The sequence below is a fragment of the Cebidichthys violaceus genome, unplaced genomic scaffold (assembly GCF_023349555.1).
Source record: "Cebidichthys violaceus isolate CVI_PGR_0920_01 unplaced genomic scaffold, fCebVio1.0.p SCAF_3, whole genome shotgun sequence".
Classification (NCBI taxonomy): domain Eukaryota; kingdom Metazoa; phylum Chordata; class Actinopteri; order Perciformes; family Stichaeidae; genus Cebidichthys; species Cebidichthys violaceus.
This window is the reverse complement of record NW_027176483.1, coordinates 11,238,088-11,260,545: the sequence shown is the minus strand read 5'-3', so window position 1 is coordinate 11,260,545 and position 22,458 is coordinate 11,238,088. Positions and strand designations below refer to the sequence as shown.

The window sequence follows — 22,458 nt, the reverse complement described above, 5'->3', positions numbered from 1 at the left end:
ATCCTGGCGTACCATCTTCAACAGCCTGATTCCAACGAGCTATACAAGCACACGTTCATTCATGTATTTTTTTTTTTTTTTTTTTACAGTAAATTAAGACAAAGACTAACTGTTTTATTACTTGAGTGTGTCCAGGAGAGGCTAATTCATGTAATTTCTAGCTGCTTTAAAATGCATGTATTCCAGTTAAGTCATTGGTTGTATTCATCATCTTGAGAACAAAGAAGTCACAAGCACAACACCGGAAAAAAATAAGAAAAATACAAAGTCAAGGTAAACAGTCATGTAACCTGGGGGTTATGGAGGAGCACCATCTTTAGATTAAGAAAGAAGCTCAAAGTTAGATAGCTATTCCAGGTCAACGTCTTATTACTCCACCTATCCACAGTGCTGCTACATACGTACTTTGGGACTCAGTCACTCTCACATTCAGACACATATCTATGCACACGACCATCCCAACTCCAGGAATTGATCAGTAGGCCCATAAGGAGTGTTCAATGGATAGCATAATACATGAAGGGTAGAGGACAGGGGGTAGTGCAAGGTGAATGGTCTAGCCCTTGACGGGTGAAATTCTGCACTTAACACTTGGATGCACTTTTAATCTACCCAAAGCACTGTGAAAACACATGCTCAGTTCAAAGCTGCAGGTTGAGGGGTAGGGTTGTTGTGGCACATGATTCATTTATTAAAACCACGTCCCATAAGCTGGAGAAGCCCCACCCGCTTGGGTGGCCGCCAAAGCAAAAAGCCCGGGGACAAATAGAGCCATCGGAGACGCTGCTCAAGTCAGTGCTCACACACACACACACACACACACACACGCACACGCGCACACGCGCACACACGCACACACGCACACACGCACGCGCACACACGCACTACGCCTTTGCTTCGCTGGCAACTTCCTTTTCTCCGTTCTCAACTTCCATCCCATCATCGCCGCTCGCCTTTCCCTCACCCTTCACAGTCTCTGCTTCTTTCTGTTCATGAAGAGAGAGAGGAAAAAAAAAAGTCACTTTGAAATATCTAAACGCATGCTTATCACACCCCCATGTGGCCATTTTAAAAAACAATCCTTCACCTTTGAATCCCTATCTGCAAATTTCTGGAACATGTTGGCGTAGATGCGTTTGTCCTTCTCGTGCTGCTCCTTGATTCGTTTCTGACAAAGGCTCACCTAGCAGAGTAGAATGGAAAGGTCGGACAGCCGTATTTTCAGAGACGGCACAGTAAAAGAAAGAATATATAATAACAGATATATCACGATTCTAAAACGCTTTTGACAGTGTCTTTGTCGCAACAGATGTCGACAAAGACACTGTAGTGAAAAGTGTTATATTTCTAGTATGATGTCAATATGACTCTTAAAAGATCATTTTTACTTTGTATTTTTTCTGAGAACTGAACGTCATGTCAAAAACAATAAGCAACATCCTGAATATCAAAAAGGACATTAATTGAACTCCCTGAATGTTTTTTTTATTTTTATTATTGTTATTTGTAACAAATTCGTCATGATGGGAAAATAAGGCCCATTATGAAGGGATCATCTTTAAGGAACACTGCGTTATACCTGGCTCTTGGCAGCCTTGTTGGCAGGATACAGTTGAGCAACCTGCTGGAAGTCATCTCTTGCCTTGTCAAACTCCTTCATACCAAACAGTGCCTCACCCCTTCGGAACAAAGCCTTCTCATTAGATGCCTGCAACTCCAGAGCCTACAATTGTGAACAGAGGACAGAGAAATATTACAGTATTAAAGTACCATATAAAAATACATTTTTAAGTCCTATACTCAACATAAAAAGACATAACAAGTCGTTAACCTGCTAATTACTGAATAAATTGTCCACAAATTGTTAAAACGTGTTAACAATAGATATTAAATACCTTGTCACAGTTTTCTAGGACTTGATTTGGCTCCTGTAGTTTAAGGAAGCACATGGCTAAATTCAGATGTGCTGCCAACCGCAAAGCTTTGGCCTTCTTCTCGTCCTCCTCTGACAAACCAGACTCGTGTTCCAGCCATGACACGATCCTTTTGTACTGCACTGATGCCTGCTTGTATTTCCCCTCCTGAGGCATATGGAATAAGTTCATTAGAAAACATGACAAAGTGTCCGACTTCAAAATTATCTTTACAGCTGTGTGAATACCCTACTGCTCACCTTAAAATACTGGGTTCCTTTGTCTTTGACAATGCTGCTCTGTTCCAGCTTTTCTACCGTGTTCATCTCCCACGATTCCTTCGCCTAAAGAAAACAAAAACACATGAATCACTTCCTAGAGGGGGAAATGTTGCTGGACACATGTAACCGACCAGCTAAAGCCAAGTTGTGTTCATAAGATCGGTTTACCTTCTCAAAGGCTGTCAGCTTGATTTTGTATTGCAGTGTTGCTCCAGCAGGAATGTTATACTTGACATTGCCTGCATTACCAAAGCCATATCTACAAATCAAAAAACACATACAATTAATTATCTCAAGCATATTAGTGTTATCTGTTAAAGTTCAAATCAGCATTGCAAAAGAAACATGCTACCGTCTAGAGTAGATTAAATGATTGTGTTGCTTAAGTTCTTTAATTTCATTTTTTTTTAATCGTGAAATTGTTAAATTTCAGTCTTGTTATACATTAATCTAAACACATGAATGATCTGCGGAAAGAGAAACAAAGAAACATACATACAAACAGTACATTTGATCATACTTAGGCTTAATATTGAAGAGGGCCTCCTCTTCCTGCTCCATAGCCATTATAGCTTTCTCCACTCCAACTGGGAAGCCAAGACCCTCTCCATCTCCAACCTCAAACTTCAGTTCTCTCTCGTCAAATACGCGTCCCTCACAGGAACCCACCACAGTTACTGAAAGGGGAGGAAAAATGCTACGGTTAGGGGTTTTGTGCATCAGCAGGTTTGATTTAAACAGTTACAATAGACTCCAGTAGGTGCCAGCTATCATGGTGAGGTAAAAAGCAGCAAAATTCCTCAAATAATCTACTTATTTTCAATCCCTATTTATATGCTCATGTGTTAAAACACTAATTTATGCCAAAACATTACTTATGTACCATCTGTCTCAATCCTCACATACAACCCCGTCAGGTTTGGCAGCAGGTACACACACTGTTTTGCATGCTCCTCCAACGTACCGCAGAGATATGACGGAGAAGATGAAATACAAACCAGGAAGTCCAGTTTAAAGGCACTTCAGCAGTTTGCGCCAATTTGAGTCAGGATTTTTGTAACTCGTGAAAGTTAATGTCTGCATTACAAATGGCTCTTCCGTCTCAGTGCTTGTGAGGTGAACAGTAGAAGTGACACAATGCTATATCATGCATGCTATAAGGTGTTGGACCTGCATTTAAAAAAAAAAAGTTATTGTAATAAATATAACTTCATGCTGACTCCAGCCTCTGCTCTCCAGGGAGGCCGAAACTAAAAACGTTGTGCTCAGAAGATAAATTTGAGTTCATCATTTGGGCATCGGATAACATTTTAATGTGCAAACTTGCAGGCATTTCTGCATCACCATTATCTACCATAGCCTACCTATCTTAATCCAACCGATTTTTGCAAGTAAATTCATGGCTTAAAAATGTATTTGCAAATACAGCCTCATATATTTGAGTTTGGTCTGACGTGTTGGTTGAAGCTTAATAAAGAACGTAGACTACCATTTCTATCGTTAGCAACTTTACTACATACAGTTGTGGTCAAAAGTTTACATACACTTGTAAAGAACATAATGTCATGGCTCTCTTGAGTTTCCCCGTTATTTCTACAACTCTGATTTTTCTCTGATAGAGTGATTGGAACAGACACTTCTTTGTCACAAAAAACATTCATGAAGTTTGGTTCTTTCATGACTTTATTATGGGTTAACAGAAAAAGTGATCAAATCTGCTGGGTCAAAAATATACATACAGCAGTGCTAATATTTGGTTACATGTCCCTTGGCCATTTTCACTTCAATTAGGCGCTTTTGGTAGCCATCCACAAGCTTCTGGCAAGCTTCTCGTTGAATCTTTGACCACTCCTCTTGACAGAATTGGTGCAGTTCAGTTAAATTTGATGGCTTTCTGACATGGACTTGTTTCTTCAGCATTGTCCACATGTTCTCAATGGGATTTAAGTCAGGACTTTGGGAAGGCCATTCTAAAACCCTAATTCTAGCCTGATTCAGCCATTCCATTACCACTTTTGATGTGTGTTTGGGGTCATTGTCCTGTTGGAACACCCAACTGCGCCCAAGACCCAACCTTCGGGCTGATGATTTTAGGTTATCCTGAAGAATTTGAAGGTAATCCTCCTTCTTCATTATCCCATTTACTCTCTGTAAAGCACCAGTTCCATTGGCAGCAAAACAGCCCCACAGCATAATACTACCACCACCGTGCTTGACGGTAGGCATGGTGTTCTTGGGGTTAAAGGCCTCACCTTTTCTCCTCCAAACATATTGCTGGGCATTGTGGCCAAACAGCTCGATTTTTGTTTTGTCTGACCACAGAACTTTCCTCCAGAAGGTCTTATCTTTGTCCATGTGATCAGCAGCAAACTTCAGTCGAGCCTTAAGGTGGCGCTTTTGGAGCAAGGGCTTCCTTCTTGCACGGCAGCCTCTCAGTCCATGGAGATGCAAAACACGCTTGACTGTGGACACTGACACCTGTGTTCCAGCAGCTTCTAATTCTTGGCAGATCTGCTTTTTGGTGGTTCTCGGTTGACTCTTCACCCTCCTGACCAATTTTCTCTCAGCAGCAGGTGATAGCTTGCGTTTTCTTCCTGATCGTGGCAGTGACAAAACAGTGCCATGCACTTTATACTTACAAACAATTGTTTGCACTGTTGCTCTTGGGACCTGCAGCTGCTTTGAAATGGCTCCAAGTGACTTTCCTGACTTGTTCAAGTCAATGATTCGCTTTTTCAGATCCATGCTGAGCTCCTTTGACTTTCCCATTGTAGCGTTTGTGGGCGTTTGTATCCAATGAGCCCTATTTAAATGGCCTCAGAGAAGTCACCAGCTGTAGTCACTCATAATCACTCACAAGAAGTTAAGAGGCCATGCTATGAAGCTCATTTCATTGACACAACTTTCTAAGTCACCAAAATTGCTAATTCATGTTGCTGTATGTATATTTTTGACCCAGCAGATTTTGTCACTTTTTCTGTTAACCCATAATAAAGTCATGAAAGAACCAAACTTCATGAATGTTTTTTGTGACAAAGAAGTATCTGTTCCAATCACTCTATCAGAGAAAAATCAGAGTTGTAGAAATAACTGGAAACTCAAGAGAGCCATGACATTATGTTCTTTACAAGTGTATGTAAACTTTTGACCACAACTGTAAATTACACTATTATAATCGCACATAGTAAAATCTTGTTTCTTCAACTTTAGCTGAGAAATAGCCGTGCCTGGATGTGTTACCGTCAACAGAAGCTCCTTCGTTAGGCTTGGAGTATCCCTGCCCTTTAGTGATAATGCGACGGATGATTCCTCCATCCTCCTCCTCGGTTATGTCCTCGCCTCGAAATTCAAACAGTTCCACCTACAAGTGTGCAGATGTGTAAATTAATATTTAACACCCATAAAAGGATCATGGTGTACAATTCGTCAACAACAAAAACAAAAACAAACAAACGGGGAGTATGATTGAAAGTATAAAACGGATAATCAATGTTACCCGATATCACCGACGCTTACCTCAAAAAGAAGCGTGGCGTTAGGGGGTATCTTGGGCGGACTGCCTGCAGATCCATAAGCATACTCTGGCTTACAGATGAGCTGGCACAACTCCCCCACTTTCATGGTGGCTACGCCAATGTCCCATGCCTTTATTACTTGACCTAAACACAAAGAAGACCAATTACCAACACTCGCCGTGCAGCTATGACAGCTGAACGTCTCCGTTAAATACGAAACCAACCTTTGCCCAACTCAAAGGAGAACTTCTCTCCTCTGTCTCTGCTCGAGTCGAAATGAGAACCATCCACAAGTGTGCCAACGTAGTGTACAAACACTTTGTCGCCGGTCATAGGCAGCTCTGTGCCCGTGCCTTCTCTTTTCACAAGCTGCAAAACCAAGAATAAGATTGGTCAAAAACAATGAGTATGGGACTTTAAAAAAAAAACTGTTCTCACAGCAACAGATGTACGACACACATGTGTGTCCTGTGTACACTGCTGTCTGGTACTTTGCATTAGGCAAAGCTGACAAATCCTTTGTGAATGAACGTGAGCTGTAAACCCTCTGCGTGTGGGTGTGGGTGAATATCAAATGTCCCCATGAGCATGAATAGTTTTAGCATTAAGAATCTCTCCAAGGCTCCAGAGACATCTAGAAGTGAGGACGGTTGAAATGGCTGATTAATTATCCAAGTTTTTCACACCCAGAAGTTGACGTTTAGGAGAACAATAGAAAGAAACAAGACAGTGTTGTTACGGTGTTGTCAACATTGTGCTCCCATACGCCGTGTAATGACAGTTTGCACGCGTTAGATTCGCCAACAACAGCTAACGTTAGCACATTTGAATGAGTAGACAAGCAGCTAACCACTCAGCTAACATTAGCTGGAGTTAAAAAACACAATCATTTACCTTTAAAACACCCCCGTCTTTCTTTGGTGTGATGTCCTCTCCCTCCATTGGGATGGCGTGTTGTCCTTCACTTGTCTGCTCTTCTGCAGTCATCGTCAGATTTCACTCTCCTAACCTTACTCCTGCACCACAATTCAAAATGAACACTGACTGCAGTAGTGGTGGCTAAAGCTAACTATACTTCTGAAACCACGCAGCAAGAGACAACCTGTCTCACGTCAACTCTAGCTAGCTAGCTAACGCTGGTTAAAGCTCTTGGCTAGCCTTACGTACTTGTGAGTGCTATTGAAGTAAAACATACACGGTACAGCGTCCAGCTAGCTGCGCTGAGACTATCGTCGTGCACCAGTCACACTTGTATCTATATTGATAGTAGAGTATAGTATGAGGTATCGGTTAGGTACCAGTCCACGTTGTCTTGCAGTGTGGCGTCTGACAAGCGCTTAAAAAAGGGCAGAGAATTTTCCAGACATTTTAGGGAGGATCTAGAGGTTAAACCCGCGTATGAGGCGCTTGTTATATACATACGCATCTCCCGAAAAGGCGGTGCACTTATAAAGAGCTGAGCAAATGCAAAATGTTGAGATATAGTATGCCATCACGTAGATAATTAGTAGTGTACTTAGTTACAATATTCTGTAATAACTCAATGGTCCCGCGTTAAAGGACAAATATAGGCCATACTTGTACATAGCACCGAATACGCAAGCACAGCACAAATTTAAAACATGCGCTCTTTGGTTTATCTTGCTCCCTATTGGTCAGAATCCGCCCCCACTGTTGTCTGTTGCGCGGTTGTTGAATAGCCGGGAGTTTAACATAATCACACAGAGTAAAATCTATTTTCTGAGGAATATCTGCGGGTAAGTGGTTACTATATGACAACCGTAAGAATTCAGCTAATAATGGGATAGGTTATTAGTTAGCTAGCCATGAATTCGAGACAGCTATTAATACAGATTTCCTTTCAAGGCAACTTGAAAGCTCGCAGTGACGACCTATGCAATTCAACATTAGCAGCTTGACATAACACGTAGCTGTTTATTTAAATGAACATTTTAACGTTAGATTGATCTGCACAAGAGCAGAATCCAATCCAAAAGCAGAATTCGGCGCCTGTCTAGCTTTGTAATGTTAGACACAACATCACTATCAGGAGGTGAAGCTTGTAGCTAATACAAGCCAGTCTAAACACACTGTGTGTGTGCTGTTCAGTTGATCAAGGGGCTCTTTTGTTAACCCTGATGTCATCTCTTCAGGGAGGTTCACGAACATGGAGAATGGCAGGGCCCAATTTCCATTTCCCTACCAGCCTTATAACATCCAGGAGCAGTTCATGCAGGCTCTGTACAGTGCACTTGACCAGGGCAAAGTTGGAATCTTTGAAAGTCCAACTGGAACGGTGTGTATGTTTGCATGTGTATATAAGAGAGATTTATAGCAAGAGACATTCGATTTTATTTATTATTATTTCTTAAGATTTTTGTGTGTGTTTTTTTTTTAACATATATGTTCTTCAACTCAGGGCAAGTCTCTGAGTCTAATATGTGGAGCGTTGAGCTGGCTCAAAGACCACGAGGAGAAGAGCAGACAGGAGACAGCTGCTCTGCTGCATGAAGGAGAAGCAGCTCTTTCCACTTCTACTGCTCCGTCCTCCGCCACAAGCTCCTCAGCAGAGCCGGACTGGATCACTGATTTTGTTCAAAAAAAGGCAGAGCGTGACTTGGTGTCAAAGTTGAAGGTAAGACTATCAATGTAATTCAGATGTGTCCTTGGCGTTGGATCTCTGGGAACTTCGACATCTCACCTGCTCAGCTTTTGAATATTATCGGATGCTTTTTTTTTCTATGTCAGGAAGAAGAATTGAAAAGAAAGAAGAGGGAAGAACGATTAGAAATGATCAGAAACAATGTTCAACTTAAGTATGCAATGAAGAGAAAAGTAAGTGTCCTGCACGGTGGCATTTACAATCACTGTAAGTCAAGTCTCTACGACTTCATAAACACATGTATGCATCTGTAGAGCTGTGAAGATGAAGAGGCATTCAAATTGCTCCATCTCAGTAAAGAAGAAGAGACCGAGACACAAGGCGACCAAGAGGATGAGGAGCTCATCATTGCGGAATATGAGAGTGATGATGAGCCAAAGACCAGGAGCAGGTGAGCGCAGCCATTGATTATTGAATGATTACCAATCATATCAAATGTTGTGACATGACAGCAGGGTGTGTTTTGCTCTCGTGCTCAGATTTCGTGGTGCCGAGGATGACTCCGACGACGAGCTGGTTGAAGAACATGTTACTAAGGTGTGTGAGAGAGAGAAATGTCACATTGTAACTCTAATAACTGTAAGGATGAGTGTCCCACCGACATAAAACATAATGATGATGAGTGTCACACATTACATATGCGTGTTCTCAGATTTACTACTGCAGTCGCACACACTCCCAGCTGGCCCAATTTGTCCATGAGGTTCAGAAGAGCCCCTTCAGCAAGGACATCAGTCTGGTCACACTGGGCTCACGGCAGGTATGTGTACACATACATACATACACACACACACGCACACATACACACCAAGACCAGCAGTTAACCGGTTTAGATTTAAGTTTATTTTGGTTAAACCTTATCCATTGTGAACACTGATAGTTTTGTGTGAGAAGCTTTACGAGTGTGTTGTCTGTTACAGACTCTGTTTCCACGTAGAAGTTTCCAAGAAAACCAATTCCAGAAGTTATACCTTTATACTATACCTTTCATTATGTGTATTTTCCAATTCAAGGATAAGTACAAAAATGTGATTACATGGCTAAAAACGTTGATTAAAATGATCAAAAACAGGATGTTGAAAAACCTTACATCTCTATCCATCCCACACAAAACTTGGTATTAAACAGGAATCGTTACTTGAATTCAATCATTAAAACATGTTCGTTACCCGTGACATGTGACAGGATTTTGCCCAGTAAACATGAAACTGTGTACTTTCCAGAATCTGTGTATCAACGAAGAGGTGCGCCGCCTCGGCAGCAGCCAGCGCATTAACGACCGCTGCATGGAGATGCAGAAAAACAAACATGGTGAGAGCCCTTCACACACTAACTCCAGAACTTACAGATGATCATTTCACAAATAGCTAGAGGATTGTAATTTTAAAATATATAATCTTTAGTTGAACCAGAAAAGCTTTAGGATTAAAATGTACTTTTTCAAGAGTGTCCTGGTCCAAGAGAGATGGCAATAACAATGAGTTACAGTCAAACAACAACACAAAACATGCCACAAATCAGAATTAAACGGAAAGGCCGTTATAGAATGCATCCGTAACCCAAGAGCTGTCTTAAAACATAAAACATAAATAAGACTTGTTTTGCTTACAATGCTGCCCGTTCTGCCATTTTGTAGAGAAGCCACAGCATGACGAGGGTGTAAAGCGTAAGCGAGGCCCAGCAAAGAGTGTGTGTCCCTATAAGAAAGCTTCAGCACTGCAGCAGATGAGGGACGACGTTCTGGGGACAGTCCACGATATTGAGCAGATGCTGAAGCTGGGCAGAGAGACGCATTCGTGTCCCTACTACGCTACACGCCTAGCGGTTCCGCCTGCACAGGTAACACTGTCCTCTTCCTACTCCGTTCATCCATTCCTGTGTCTCATCACATTGGAGATCAGCTGCCTGCTGTGCTGCTAACATTGCTCTAGCTTGTTCCTAAATTTCTTGAAAGCATTGTTTATTTATTCATGAACTTCTGGTAAGCAGATTGAAGTTTTTGTGTTAATGTGTGTGGTGTATGTTTATCTCGTCTGCATAGTTGGTGGTGTTGCCCTATCAGATGTTGCTTCATGAAGCCACAAGGAGGGCAGCAGGAGTCCAGTTGAAGGGACAGGTAGGATTAGATGTAAAAAAACCACAATATTTCATAAGTAGTTTAACACAGCAATAACTAAACACACACGATGATTATGAGGTGTTTGAGATGGTTTGTGTTCCTGATAATTCTGCCATACCTGGATTAGTATCAATCATATTACTGAAAGCATATATATATATATATATATATATATATATATATATATATATATATATATTTTCTTTTACAGGTGGTGATCATAGATGAAGCTCACAATCTTAGTGACACACTTTCCAGTATACACAGCGCAGAACTCACTGGAGCGCAGGTTAACACCATCATACATCTCATGTAGACCTCATGTAAGTCTAAATCACACATGTTCTCTGCATGATACTGATTTGTGAATCTTCCATAGCTTTGCCGTGCCCACTCGCAGCTCACCCAGTATGCTGACCGCTATAAGTAAGTTTACACACAGACTCAAAAAAATGCAATCGCCCATCAATTCAGTATTGTAATATAGTGCGGTTCGGATGAATGGTTGTTGAGGAAATCGAAGGACAAAAGTACAGACGGACTCTTTCCATCGACCTCCTAATTCTTGATGTTTATGTTTCGACAACACCAGGAGCAGACTGAAGGCAAAGAACCTGATGTACATCAAACAGATTCTGTTTGTGACTGAGGGGCTTGTCCGGGTGCTGGGAGGTGAGTGTGTTTTGAGCTAAAATTACTTTTTGATTACTGCCAGTCTGCAACAAGGGTAGGTGGGACAATTGCTCGGCATTTCAAATAATGCTGTAAATGATGTGATCCATCCAGGTAAGGTGGGGCAGAATCCACAGAGCCAGATGACACAAACAGGTTAGTAAATAACACACACATAAACACACTACACATTTAAGAATACATTGCCAACCAGTCATGTTTCTTTATCTTTTAGGAACTGAACTGCACACCATCAACAACTTCCTCTTCAAGGCTCAGATCGACAATATCAACTTGTTTAAGGTAGTTGAAAGTGTTCTAATGCTGTTAAAAAAATCTATAACATGGCTTTTAAACGCCATATTCAAACTGCAAACTCTGATTCCTTCAATGTCACTCCCTTCAGTTACAGAGATACTTTGAGAAGAGCATGATTAGCAGAAAAGTAAGTGTTTAACATATATGTATTTATTAGTTTCTGCCTCATAAATATTGAGAGATCCACTGTAAAATCAAATGAATCCCACACGTGTCTTCTCTCTGCAGCTAGGAGGCTTTGTGGAGAAGTACGCAGGATCAGGTGTGAGTCTGCAGACCCAGAGCAGCTCCAACAAGGAGAACCGACGCACAGAGGGCCTAAACCGCTACCTTCAAACACTGCAGAGCAACCAGGTCAATGCGCCAGGTCAGAGGGATGATTTTTACGTCATCATTGCAGACATGTGGCATTACGGTTGTAATGTGAAGTCAGTGACTGAAATAAATGGGATCCTAATCAGCTATGAGAAAAACTTAAAACTGTTAATTTCTGGAAACTTTGGCTGTCACAGAACTAAATTGGGAGAAATTCACTTTCCTCTAAATAGTCATTTTACAACTTTACACTGACCAAGCACTTTTGCAGACAGTCCCCACAATAACAACCACTACCATGAAAATGTCTCACATTTCCTTGTTTGTAAAATGTACATGCAGGAGAACAGATATAGAACACGTATGTTGTTATCAAACTGGAAAACTAGCATGTTGCTAAAAAAAAGATGCAATTGAGTGTTTTTGGTTAAGCTGCATGTGCAGATATTGTTGTTTTTATCCCTCACATCCACACTCAACAGACACTAAACAATGTAGCATTCCTCTGGTCATTCATGATTTATCTTCTCCCATGTGTGCAGTTTCCTCAGCAGACCAGCAGGGGTCAGAGGCAGAGAAAGTACTGTCTGCATCTCCCATGATGCAAGTGGAGGTTTTCTTTATGGCTCTCACCAACAGCAACACTGATGGCAGAGTATTGGTGCACAGACAAGGTACCGTTTGAAAAAAACAAACAAAAAAAACACCTCCAAATAAAGGACGGTAATGAAATCAAAGTGTTATAATAAAAATGCACTTGCTGTTTCATGTCCAGGTACTTTGTCAGAGAGCAGTGTCAAGTTCCTGCTGTTGAATCCAGCGGTCCACTTTGCCCAGGTGCTGAAGCAGTGCAGAGCAGTCGTCATCGCAGGAGGAACCATGCAGCCTGCAAGTCATTTTGACTCCACTAAAAATAAACCAAGCCTTCGCTGTGTAAGTTTTTTTTTTATCATTCTGAAAGATGTGATATGTAGGTTTCAGACTTCAAACAAGAGTTACTGTTTTCTGCTGGAGTGGGAGAGGAGCGCATCGCTGAGTTTTCCTGTGGTGAGTGGCCCATTTTTAAAACGCCGCAGCACTTTGTGGAGTTTCTCTCTTAGGATGCACTTTCTCTTAGTGATGTGTTTATCAATATTTCTGCCGTGGGGAGTCATTGACGAATAATGTAATGCCTGACAAAAACTCAAATGACAACCATTTTTTAAAATACGAGTGCTAATTTTGCTATTGGTCATGCATGCAAATTGGCTAAGAGTCATGTCATGAGCTGGCATTTGGTTTGAGTGACAGATTAGACAGATTATAAGAAAACTGACCCAAGAAGAGAGAACAATGATGCCATCTTGTGAACTAAACCATGAATTGTCTATCCACTGTATACAAACACTAACCCTGTATTAGTATCAGGGGAAGGTAACATCTGCTGCCTGTCATGGCACAGGCTGTATTTTAGGAAGAATGTTGTATCCTAAGCCACATGAACAACACTGTAGCACTGGCACACAAAATGAAAGACATTTATTATTACTTTGTCCTCAAACTCACAAGATGTGGAATGTCTTAAGTCATAGTTATGTTGCATACAGCTGTTATTTGCTGTCAGAGTTGTATTGTATATAGAATATTGTTTGTATTTGATCATGTAAAATAATAGAATATGTTTGTGTTGTTGTATTAAATTCACTTTGTCTGTAGGTCATGTAATTCCTCCCGAGAACATTCTTCCCCTCGTCTTGTGCAGCGGTCCCTCCGGTCAGGAGCTGGATTTCACTTTCCAAAACAGAGACTCTCCACGCATGGTAACAGACACACACACACATACTATTTGTTGCTTTACTATCGTTGAATATAGCTGCGTTGTTTACACAAGCACACTGCAAATCTGTGCCTGTTGACAGATGGACGAGACTGGGCGCATTCTCTCCAACATCTGTAACGTGGTCCCCGGCGGGGTCGTGTGCTTCTTCCCTTCTTACGAGTACTCGAGGCGCATCGTTTCCCACTGGGAGGCCAGCGGTGTTCTGACTCGTCTGGCCAACAAGAAGAAGGTACTTCACCCGAGACGACCGCCTTAGCTCAATGGTGGCATGCTGTTTTAAGGGAATCATTGTTAAAGTGATTTTTCCAGACTGTCTATAAGCTGTCACATTACTTTCTCAGATCTTCCAGGAACCAAAGAAAGCCAACCAGGTTGAGCAGGTGCTGAGCGAGTTCTCCCGCTGTATCCAGGTGAACTGTCACTGCCTCAAACATCAGCCCTCATTACCAACATATAGATAATCGGTTCGTCAAGAGTGTTACTATTTTCACGTCTCTTTTCCTTTCGTTAGAGGTGTGCTGCAGATGCTGGCGGGCTCACAGGAGCGTTGCTGTTCTCTGTCGTCGGAGGAAAGATGAGCGAGGGCATCAACTTCTCTGATGACCTGGGCAGGTGTGTGTTGTCGGTGAGACAGCTGGCGGTTGCATGCTGTATAAAAGCACATGATACTAAATGCTCTTTTCTGTGTGCATGTGATGACAGGTGCGTGGTGATGGTGGGAATGCCATATCCCAACATCAAATCCCCAGAGTTGCAGGAAAAGATGTCCTATCTGGACAAACACCTGGTGAGACTTTTAACCGTCCTAATAGTCTTCACTGTGTCCACAAACCTGCCAAAACAAGTACAAGCTCACAAGAGTGTGTTTTTTTGTTTTTAGCCTCACATTGGAGGGAGGAGCCCTGGACAAGCACTCATAGAGAACCTCTGCATGAAGGCTGTCAATCAATCCATAGGTAACGATACAATATTCATGCAATACAATTTACAATAATTTCTGATTCCATAGCTGGTAAGATGATCGGTATTCATATGTATTTGACTTCATCTGCCCAAAGGAAGAGCTATCCGCCACCGTGGCGACTATTCCTCCATTGTGCTGTGTGACCGACGCTACTCTCGACCGGCTACACTCTCGAAACTTCCAACGTGGATCAAAAGTCGCACGAGCACACACGCAACATTTGGCCCTGCCTTTGCTGCCTTACGGAAGGTGAGAAGCAAATACGCTCATGAATCCACGCTCAAAGGAACTACAGCGTCATGACTAAAACGTATTCATATGTTGTCTGTGTACTCTTCTGTCCTAGTTCTTCCTGGAGAAGAAGCAGAAGCAAGTGTAGTGTCACTTACACTGTGCTCAACTGACAGAGGTTGGGAAAAACTTTGAGGAAAACCCAGCGCAACAGCAGATATTTGCAAAATTGAGTACCCCAAAAAATGTATGTGTTCTATTATAAATCTATATCTGTAATAATTATCACAAGACTGCCTCAGCCCTTTTTATTTGGGTTTACATTCTTGAACATTTTGAAGCTGTCGGACCTCCGAGTGCTCTTGGCTGAAGTTCAGTTAGTCTGTTTTCAGTACACCATAGTTGGTGTATGTTATGTTTCAACTTTCATATCTTTTCTAGTTCTTGTTGTTCTGCTTTGGCTTGCTAACATCTCTGGTTAAGAGAAGTGAAGTATATGAAGTCACACTGCAGACAGAGGCCAGTTATCAGATTGACTCTATCAGTCCAGCAATGTCTTCGAGTTGAGTCTGGAACATGTCAGTTATTTTTAAATTCAGTATGTTGAAATGAATTACTGAAGCAGCTACTATACAGATATCAGACACAGCGTTGACTGATTTACTCTTGACGAATATGTTAAATATTTCAAGCATTTAATGTTAAGTGTTATGTAAAATGACTTAATAAGAGACATTAGTAGGTTTCACGATTTCAGTGGATGTTCTAATAACACTTGCTTGTTTAATTTAAGGAAATTGTTTTACAGTGAATATGATTATCAATAAACTGTTTTATTATTGGGAGTTTTAGTGATGTTTTGTTAAACTGGTTAGACAAATCAATGCACTTATCATTATGAAGCCAATTATTGGCCATTTTACACTGAAAGTTTTTGTTAGTAAGAGAACTTAGCATTTTTTAAATTATTGTTAAATGATGGGAGGAAAATGTCCTTTGTACACAATATTATGCAAAACTATTGAATGCTTTCATTATCAGTGCTTTAAAGGACCAGTGTCTAACATTGTGTAATTATTTGAAAATGAGCCATTTATATCTACATCCTCTTCACTCCGCTGTGTACTTTCTACAGTAGCCCAAACTGGACAAACAAAACACTGGCTCTAGCTGAGGCCATTCACATGTTCGTGCCTGGCCACTGTAGCTCTCATGCATGCTTGGCACACCAGAGGATTTTCAGATAGATCTGCAACCTCACCGCTAGGAGCCGCCAAATTCTACACACTGGCCCTTTAAGTGTTCATTGTCCATCGTGTTATGCTTCCCAGTCATCATCGTCTGTCGTCGCATGCGGAGCAGGAAGTGGTGGGATGACATCCGACATCCTGGCAAATGCACTACCGGTACCAGCTGGAGTTTCAGCCGACTCCCCACCGGCTGGACCTTTACCAGATATGCCTACAGATGGAACAGGACATGTTATTTACTGTATGCAGTTCCAACCACGTGCCTCCTTATATTCAATCTCATTTGACATAAAAAGGATCCTAACCTTTCCTTCGCATGGAGAGTTTGTTGAAGAGATCAGACATAAAGTCTCCACCACTAGCTGCTGCTCCCACTGCTGTGAGACAAAGATGGGCAGTTACTACATAATCACACCATCAGTATTATTTTTTTCTAATTCGTAATTGGAGCAGTGAAATGGTTTCAATCATTCCCCAGTGCTGCGCTTCAGAGTGGAGCACATAATTACAGCAAGACTTGTTATCTAGTTAGTCGGTATAAATATGAAATGATGGCCAGCCAACTGGAAATTAAAGCAAAGATATGCTGTCTGATATTTATAAGCTTAAGACAATTTAAAATACAACTATAACAATGTTGCCATTTATTAAGTTAAGCTCCCAAAGACATGGACTGTGATAACTACATGAGATATATACACAAATGTTCACATACTGACATGCAGTGTAACACATTGTATAAACTCATGGGGGAATGCTGTGCTTTGATTGCATGTCTTTCTTCATCATCGTTAAAGCTCATTGGGTTAGTTAATAAAACATGAGCAGAAACAGCCACATTGAAGTGATCGGACACCTTGCTCTTGCTCCTTCTGTTTTTTCTTCTCCATCTTGCGTTCTTTAACGTCGCGTAACTTGGCCTTGCCGATGCCTCCAGCGTTGCGGATAGACTCCAGGAGATTGGCGCGGCCGTCTGACGGCGCAACCACCGCGGTGGGAGCACCAGAAACAGGGCCTGCAAACAGAAGACACAGTCAGGGGTGGCAGGGTATTCTTTTAAGCCCATTGCTGTGTCAATAACAACAATGTAAGAGAGTGAATAGGGTTTCTTATTGTGTGTGTGTGTGTGTGTGTGTGTGTGTGTGTGTGTGTGTGTGTGTGTGTGTGTGTGTGAAGAAGTGGCAGAGTTTCACCACTTTAATACACTGTCAAGCTCGATCATATTCCTTTTGTCTACAAGTCTGTAGTGTGTAGCCAGAACAAGATTCGAGTTGCACGCATGCGACAAACCTGAGCTTGGCGCTTGAGAGACTTCTGTGGGGCTGTCAACAGGAGGAGGGGGGGGAGGAGGAGGGGGAGGGGCTCCTGCAGGAATGGCAGGAGCGAGGGCAGGCTCAGGAGGAGGAGGAGGAGGAGGAGGAGGAGGAGGAGGAGGAACATTAGGTTGGAGCTGAGATCCTGAAAGAGAAAGAGATGAGAAGTCGACGTCAGTTTTTCAAACACAGTATTAACCTAAATTGTATGTGTGTGTGTGTGTGTGTGTGTGTGTGTGTGTGTGTGTGTACCATGTGCATCGCTCTCCTCAGTGAAAGAGGGCAGATCCGGGATGTTGTGTGTGGGTCCTGATGGGGCAAAGCCGGGACCGAGGTCTGCGCTGTAGGAGAGGTCGTCTGCGATGCCTGGGAGATCAGGCAAGTAGGACGGCACATCTATCTCAGGCACCTGACCGAGGTCTGGCACATAGAAATAAGACTCAGCCGTCTGTTAGGGAGGAAAAGATCAGATCATGCATTCATGCATCATTACCAATCCTTCATATAAAGTAGTCAAATTAACAATGTGTTTTAGTTGGCGAGTGGCGTTTGAGGTACCTGTCTATCCAGCTGTTCCCTCTTCGTGATGGACAACGGTGCATCAAACGGCTTCTCTTCTTTCTCCGTCTCTAGCGTGGTGTGTGTTTTCGTCACTGCTCCCGCCAGAGGATCAAGGAACACATACTTCTTATATCTTCAAAAGCACACAAAAAAGAGATTTAGATAATGTATGTTTACAGTTAGCATCTCTGTCTGTTTGTGTGTGTGTGTCTGTGTGTGTGGACTCACAGGTTCTCTGTAGTATTAAAGAGCAACAGTGAGCTGACAGATGAGATGTTGCGTGGCAGACTGCCAAGCCCCTCCTCCGTCTCATCCTCAGATTTCCTCTTCTTGCTCACACACACTGGAAAATACATCAATTTCTCCTGAAAGGAAGACATACAGACATAGAATTCTGTAAAATGTCAACTGAATCTTGAATAACACAACTCACAAATGCCACCAAAGTGCTCCTGCATGCAGATGCATGCACGGGACATTTGCTTCTGGGATATTGAATAATGCATTTCTGCACCACAGAAATAAAGTAGTAGCAGTGTTTTCATTTCTCCCTGTTATCCCTCCTCTGACAAACACACACAGATTCCAAGACCAAGCAGACGCAGCAGAAAATATGCTGTTTTTTTGTAAAGTTTCCTAAAATGGTAATAGAAGAACTGTGGTGTTCACAATAAATAATGCAGGAGCCTGTGCTGAGCTGTGCACACACACAAACACACAGACGGACACAAAACCACTCAGGAAAACACTATCACACATTTCACTTTTCTACACGTCTATGTTGTTTTTACCTCCTAAACAAGGATCACCTGTGGAGCAAAACACGAGGAGCTATTATGATTGCTCTCTTCTAAGCCAATGGAAATGGAACATTTCATTAACTGGATTTCAGTTGGTTATTTAAATTGGAGGAGTGAGAAAATTGACACTGACGTGGATGAAAGCTTTTTCGGTGCTGGTTCAGTGATAAATTATTCTTTAATAAGGATGATGCTAAACATGAGAGAACATCTGTTCATTCTAATACATTTTAGTTTGTTGAACAACAAAATAGCCATTCGTGACGACAGTAACGGGTGAAAGGGTGAAGCATACTTTAAAAGGGATTGTGTCATATTCTTTCCACAAAAAAAATGTTTATCAAAACAAATAATTATTTGAAATATTTGTCAGTTTTTGTCAATCTGAAGATCTGATGGACACTGGAAACATAGTCTATGGACTGGCAGAAAGAGGAGATGACGCCCATTTATTAAAAACAAATACATATAAATATTTTAGAAGACCATGGATTCTGGAGGAGCAAGATGTCCATCATAAACACTTAGGGGGTCATGGGAGGTTTCCCCCACAGTCTACATAAATATGGACGAGTCGAGACTTCAGCTCCAAGCAGTCCTGTCCTCGTCTGACAGGAGTAAGAGCTGCGTCGTAATTCTCAGCAATAAGATAAAAGCCATGGAAATGGAAATTACCCATGCCTCTTTTTATCCCTTTTTTGAACCCACATTTTTAGCACTGTCAGCTGTATAAAGAGGCCCTAACACTATCAAGCGAGCGCACACTTTCTTCTCTTCTACATTAGTTACAGCACTATGGCTCATGGGCTTCAAGACATGGAACACTTTGTGAAACCCTGGCTCTCTTAACAAGTTTCATTTTTTAATTCCTTGTGTCATCAACATTTCAATGCATTTATCTCACCTGCAAAGCCTTCTCATCAAAGGGGCGAAGTTTATTCTGTATCCTTCGTCGGGGGCGATTTTGTGAGGAGGGGTCTGTAGCCTCAGTAAAAATAGATGAGTAATCCTGAAGTCGATCTGGAGCCGGGTACTTCGCACTGGAGAAAACCTACACACACAGAAAAGTGCTGATACAACTGACAGACACTGGGCAAATTATTGCTTTCAATGATCTTGTCACCCTATTGTGCATCAGAGGTGCAAAGTGTAAAAGCTGCCTGCCAAATTGGAGGTGCTGTGTTACCTTGGTGGCCTTCTTACTGCCTTTGATCTTGTCGACGCGGGCCTGAGCTAGTCTGATCCGGTCAGTAACGCTCTGCAGCTGGCGGCGGTTCTTCTCTACACTGTCAGACACCCTGGAAGCAACACACACACACACACACACACACACACACACACACACACACACACACACACACACACACACCAACATGAATATGGACATCCACACACAGAGGAAGATATTTCTGAGACCATATAACACAATTCAATATAGAGGAGAGCGTAACTTGAGACACCTTATTCCACATTTCATTCTTTAAGTGCATGTTGCTGAATTAATTAATAAAGATTATTATTAGCAAGTATTACACAGTTGTTTGTGAACTCTATTTATCATTTCATATCAATCATCTAATTACTAACACATCATCTATCAAAAGCTTTTATTGGCAAAACAATTGTGTAAATAAATGAAATGTCACTCGTTTCATGTAGTTACAGGAGACGCTTCCTCTATTTTCAGGGTGCCAGACAGGACCATCTGTTCTGAAACAGGTGCTGTGGTATAAAATGTGGCTGAGAATATGGATCTGACTGTGCAATCCATTAACTATGACATTATTTTATGTCAATTAAAACTTGGAACAGATGCTTTGATATCAACAACCTTTTTGATTGCAGTTTTGTGGTTAAACTTCTTTTTGTTGACTGGCTTTGTTTGTTACTCCCTGGTAGTGTCAATACTCACACTGCAGTACCTTCTGGCATTTTGTTTTACTTTACTGAACTACAAAATTAAAGAATGAATCTAAAGAAATTAATAGAAATATGATTGTTACAATAGTTGTAACTCCACTATTCATTCAACCATCAGTTCATCTCTCAATTATTATATTCTTTTGTTATTTATGTATTTCATTTTAGTAAAATGTCAAAAATAATAGTCTATTATAAGTTACCTTACACACAGAGCAATACAGGCAAAACTACTTAATATGTGTGAAGATCTGAACAGTAAAATATGTTCTAATTTAAAAAAAACATTCAACTGGTATCACTAGAACTGATTATATGTCTAATTTTCTTATGAGTGACAAATTAATTAATCAGAAAATCGTTTTTGCAAAAACGATGTTAACATGACGTTAACATGATATTATACAAGTAGTAGTCGGGCATTGGTCCCTCCCAACCTCTTGCTCCTGTGCGTGCCATCTTGCGGGGACATAAATCGGTCTACACAGGACTGGCCTTCCTGATTAGTCTGGCAGTGGTTATGGTTAGGCTTCGTATATATAGTCCTTGGGGTTAGGGTAAGTCTTCTGTGTGTTTGTGTGTGGCCTTGCCTTCTGAAAATATCCGCAGAGATGGTCTCCAAGTAGAGCAATGCGTCTGCTATCTGATGGACAGCCTCCTCTCTCCTCAGGTCTGACTGGATGAGAGGCACAGAGTACACCTGGCCCTCCAGGCAGTGCTTCTCGGTCATCCTGTATACAGCAACACAGAACAAATAATCAAGAACAAGGCTGAACGTGTCACAAGTCGAACTCTTGAGTTGACCATTCCAATAATTCAAATATCGATCCATCAGTGATGATAGAGAAACCGGAAGATAAAGTCAACCAACTGTTTCACAGTGGTGCTTGTTGTTAGAACCAACACCACAACACTGTCATTACGTTATTCAGACGCAGTATCCTGAGCTAACCCACACTCCTCGACCTCATCTGACTCTCACGTGACAATGCTGGAATACACACGTATGTAGATTTTCTTAAATTGGCTAAAGTTGGTCCCTGTAGCTGTTTATGGTGAAATAAACCCGCACTATTGGTGTTTACAATATATAATCTAGCGTTATACGTTATAATGTAGCTAACTAATAGATTGACAGTCAACAGAAAGCCTGTTTCTGCTAAAGAAAGAATCGCCATGAGCCTTTAACCGAACAATTCAGATTTAATTAGGTATACGACAGACTAAAAAACATGCAGTCGCGTGAAATTGTATGTCTTACATGACCATGGGTGTTGTTTACTTGTTAACGGTGACAAAAAACAATTATCGTCAGCAAGGCTATCTGTGCTAGCATCCGAGCCTAATGATTAGCAAACAGGCAGCGAAACAACCGTTCTGTACTTCCGCATACATGTGACACGTGACCACAACGGAGTTAGAGTGTTGCCTTCAAGTTCACTCAGAAATGTCTAAATTCGGACTTTCGGATTAGTAGTACTAGTAGTAGTAGTAGTATTAGTGGTAGTATTGTCTATATTACTACACTTTTCAATAAAAAAAAAATCAAATAATAAAATGTGTAAACTATCATATTCTTATTTAAATGCATCTTTATGGTTAAGACACAGGTTACAGAGTTTAAATTGTGGAAGTGGCCTTACGTCATGCATGTACAAACAGAAATTGATGATTTGAAAAATTATGGAAAGGTTATTGATGAAAATACCGTCAGCTGAGGATGATCCCAAGCCCAATATGCTTTCTGTGAAATCAAAAGATAGTTGGTACATAATATATATATATATATATATATATATATATAT

At 41.4% G+C, this 22,458-nt stretch overlaps 3 protein-coding genes across 6 annotated transcripts in view; 1 reads left to right on the top strand and 2 right to left on the bottom strand.

Moving 5' to 3' along the window:
• Positions 1-7,056, bottom strand: part of fkbp4 (FKBP prolyl isomerase 4) — a 7,237-nt gene extending 181 nt beyond the window's left edge. Inside the window, exons 1-11 of the mRNA XM_068723374.1 lie at positions 6,604-7,056; positions 5,934-6,078; positions 5,711-5,853; positions 5,435-5,555; positions 2,715-2,871; positions 2,363-2,453; positions 2,174-2,257; positions 1,896-2,081; positions 1,580-1,723; positions 1,088-1,183; positions 1-986 (exon numbers count right to left, since the gene is read on the bottom strand). The exon at positions 1-986 is cut by the window's left edge and continues 181 nt beyond it. Coding sequence (XP_068579475.1) covers positions 885-986; positions 1,088-1,183; positions 1,580-1,723; positions 1,896-2,081; positions 2,174-2,257; positions 2,363-2,453; positions 2,715-2,871; positions 5,435-5,555; positions 5,711-5,853; positions 5,934-6,078; positions 6,604-6,696 — 1,362 coding nt within the window. The 5' untranslated portion in view covers positions 6,697-7,056 and the 3' untranslated portion in view covers positions 1-884. The remainder of the gene's footprint in view (positions 987-1,087; positions 1,184-1,579; positions 1,724-1,895; positions 2,082-2,173; positions 2,258-2,362; positions 2,454-2,714; positions 2,872-5,434; positions 5,556-5,710; positions 5,854-5,933; positions 6,079-6,603) is intronic.
• A 324-nt stretch (positions 7,057-7,380) lies between these two features.
• ddx11 (DEAD/H (Asp-Glu-Ala-Asp/His) box helicase 11) lies at positions 7,381-15,013 on the top strand. The gene is made up of 28 exons (XM_068722841.1): positions 7,381-7,466; positions 7,863-8,005; positions 8,129-8,344; positions 8,458-8,544; positions 8,626-8,762; positions 8,851-8,908; positions 9,024-9,131; positions 9,595-9,682; positions 10,008-10,210; positions 10,413-10,487; positions 10,702-10,779; positions 10,870-10,916; positions 11,083-11,162; positions 11,277-11,318; positions 11,398-11,465; positions 11,569-11,607; positions 11,709-11,847; positions 12,338-12,469; positions 12,571-12,683; positions 12,770-12,842; positions 13,491-13,594; positions 13,694-13,843; positions 13,956-14,024; positions 14,126-14,226; positions 14,317-14,401; positions 14,495-14,570; positions 14,673-14,827; positions 14,925-15,013. The coding sequence occupies exons 2-28, from the start codon at positions 7,877-7,879 to the stop codon at positions 14,955-14,957; spliced, it is 2,685 nt and encodes an 894-aa protein (XP_068578942.1). The 5' UTR covers positions 7,381-7,466; positions 7,863-7,876; the 3' UTR covers positions 14,958-15,013.
• A 610-nt stretch (positions 15,014-15,623) lies between these two features.
• wash1 (WAS protein family homolog 1) lies at positions 15,624-22,044 on the bottom strand. Of its 4 annotated transcripts, XM_068722846.1 has the most exons (11): positions 21,915-22,044; positions 21,244-21,384; positions 19,920-20,031; positions 19,638-19,784; positions 18,162-18,298; positions 17,931-18,066; positions 17,625-17,820; positions 17,350-17,517; positions 16,916-17,074; positions 16,365-16,436; positions 15,624-16,270 (listed from the first exon to the last, which is right to left on the bottom strand). In XM_068722846.1, exons 1-11 carry the CDS (start codon positions 21,920-21,922, stop codon positions 16,128-16,130), a joined length of 1,419 nt encoding a protein of 472 aa, XP_068578947.1. In that variant the 5' UTR covers positions 21,923-22,044; the 3' UTR covers positions 15,624-16,127. The 4 variants fall into 4 exon arrangements, with proteins under 4 accessions (XP_068578947.1, XP_068578943.1, XP_068578944.1 ...); XM_068722842.1 differs by having other exon boundaries at positions 21,244-22,044; XM_068722843.1 differs by having other exon boundaries at positions 16,365-16,433; positions 21,244-22,044.
• Positions 22,045-22,458: the final 414 nt, after the last annotated feature.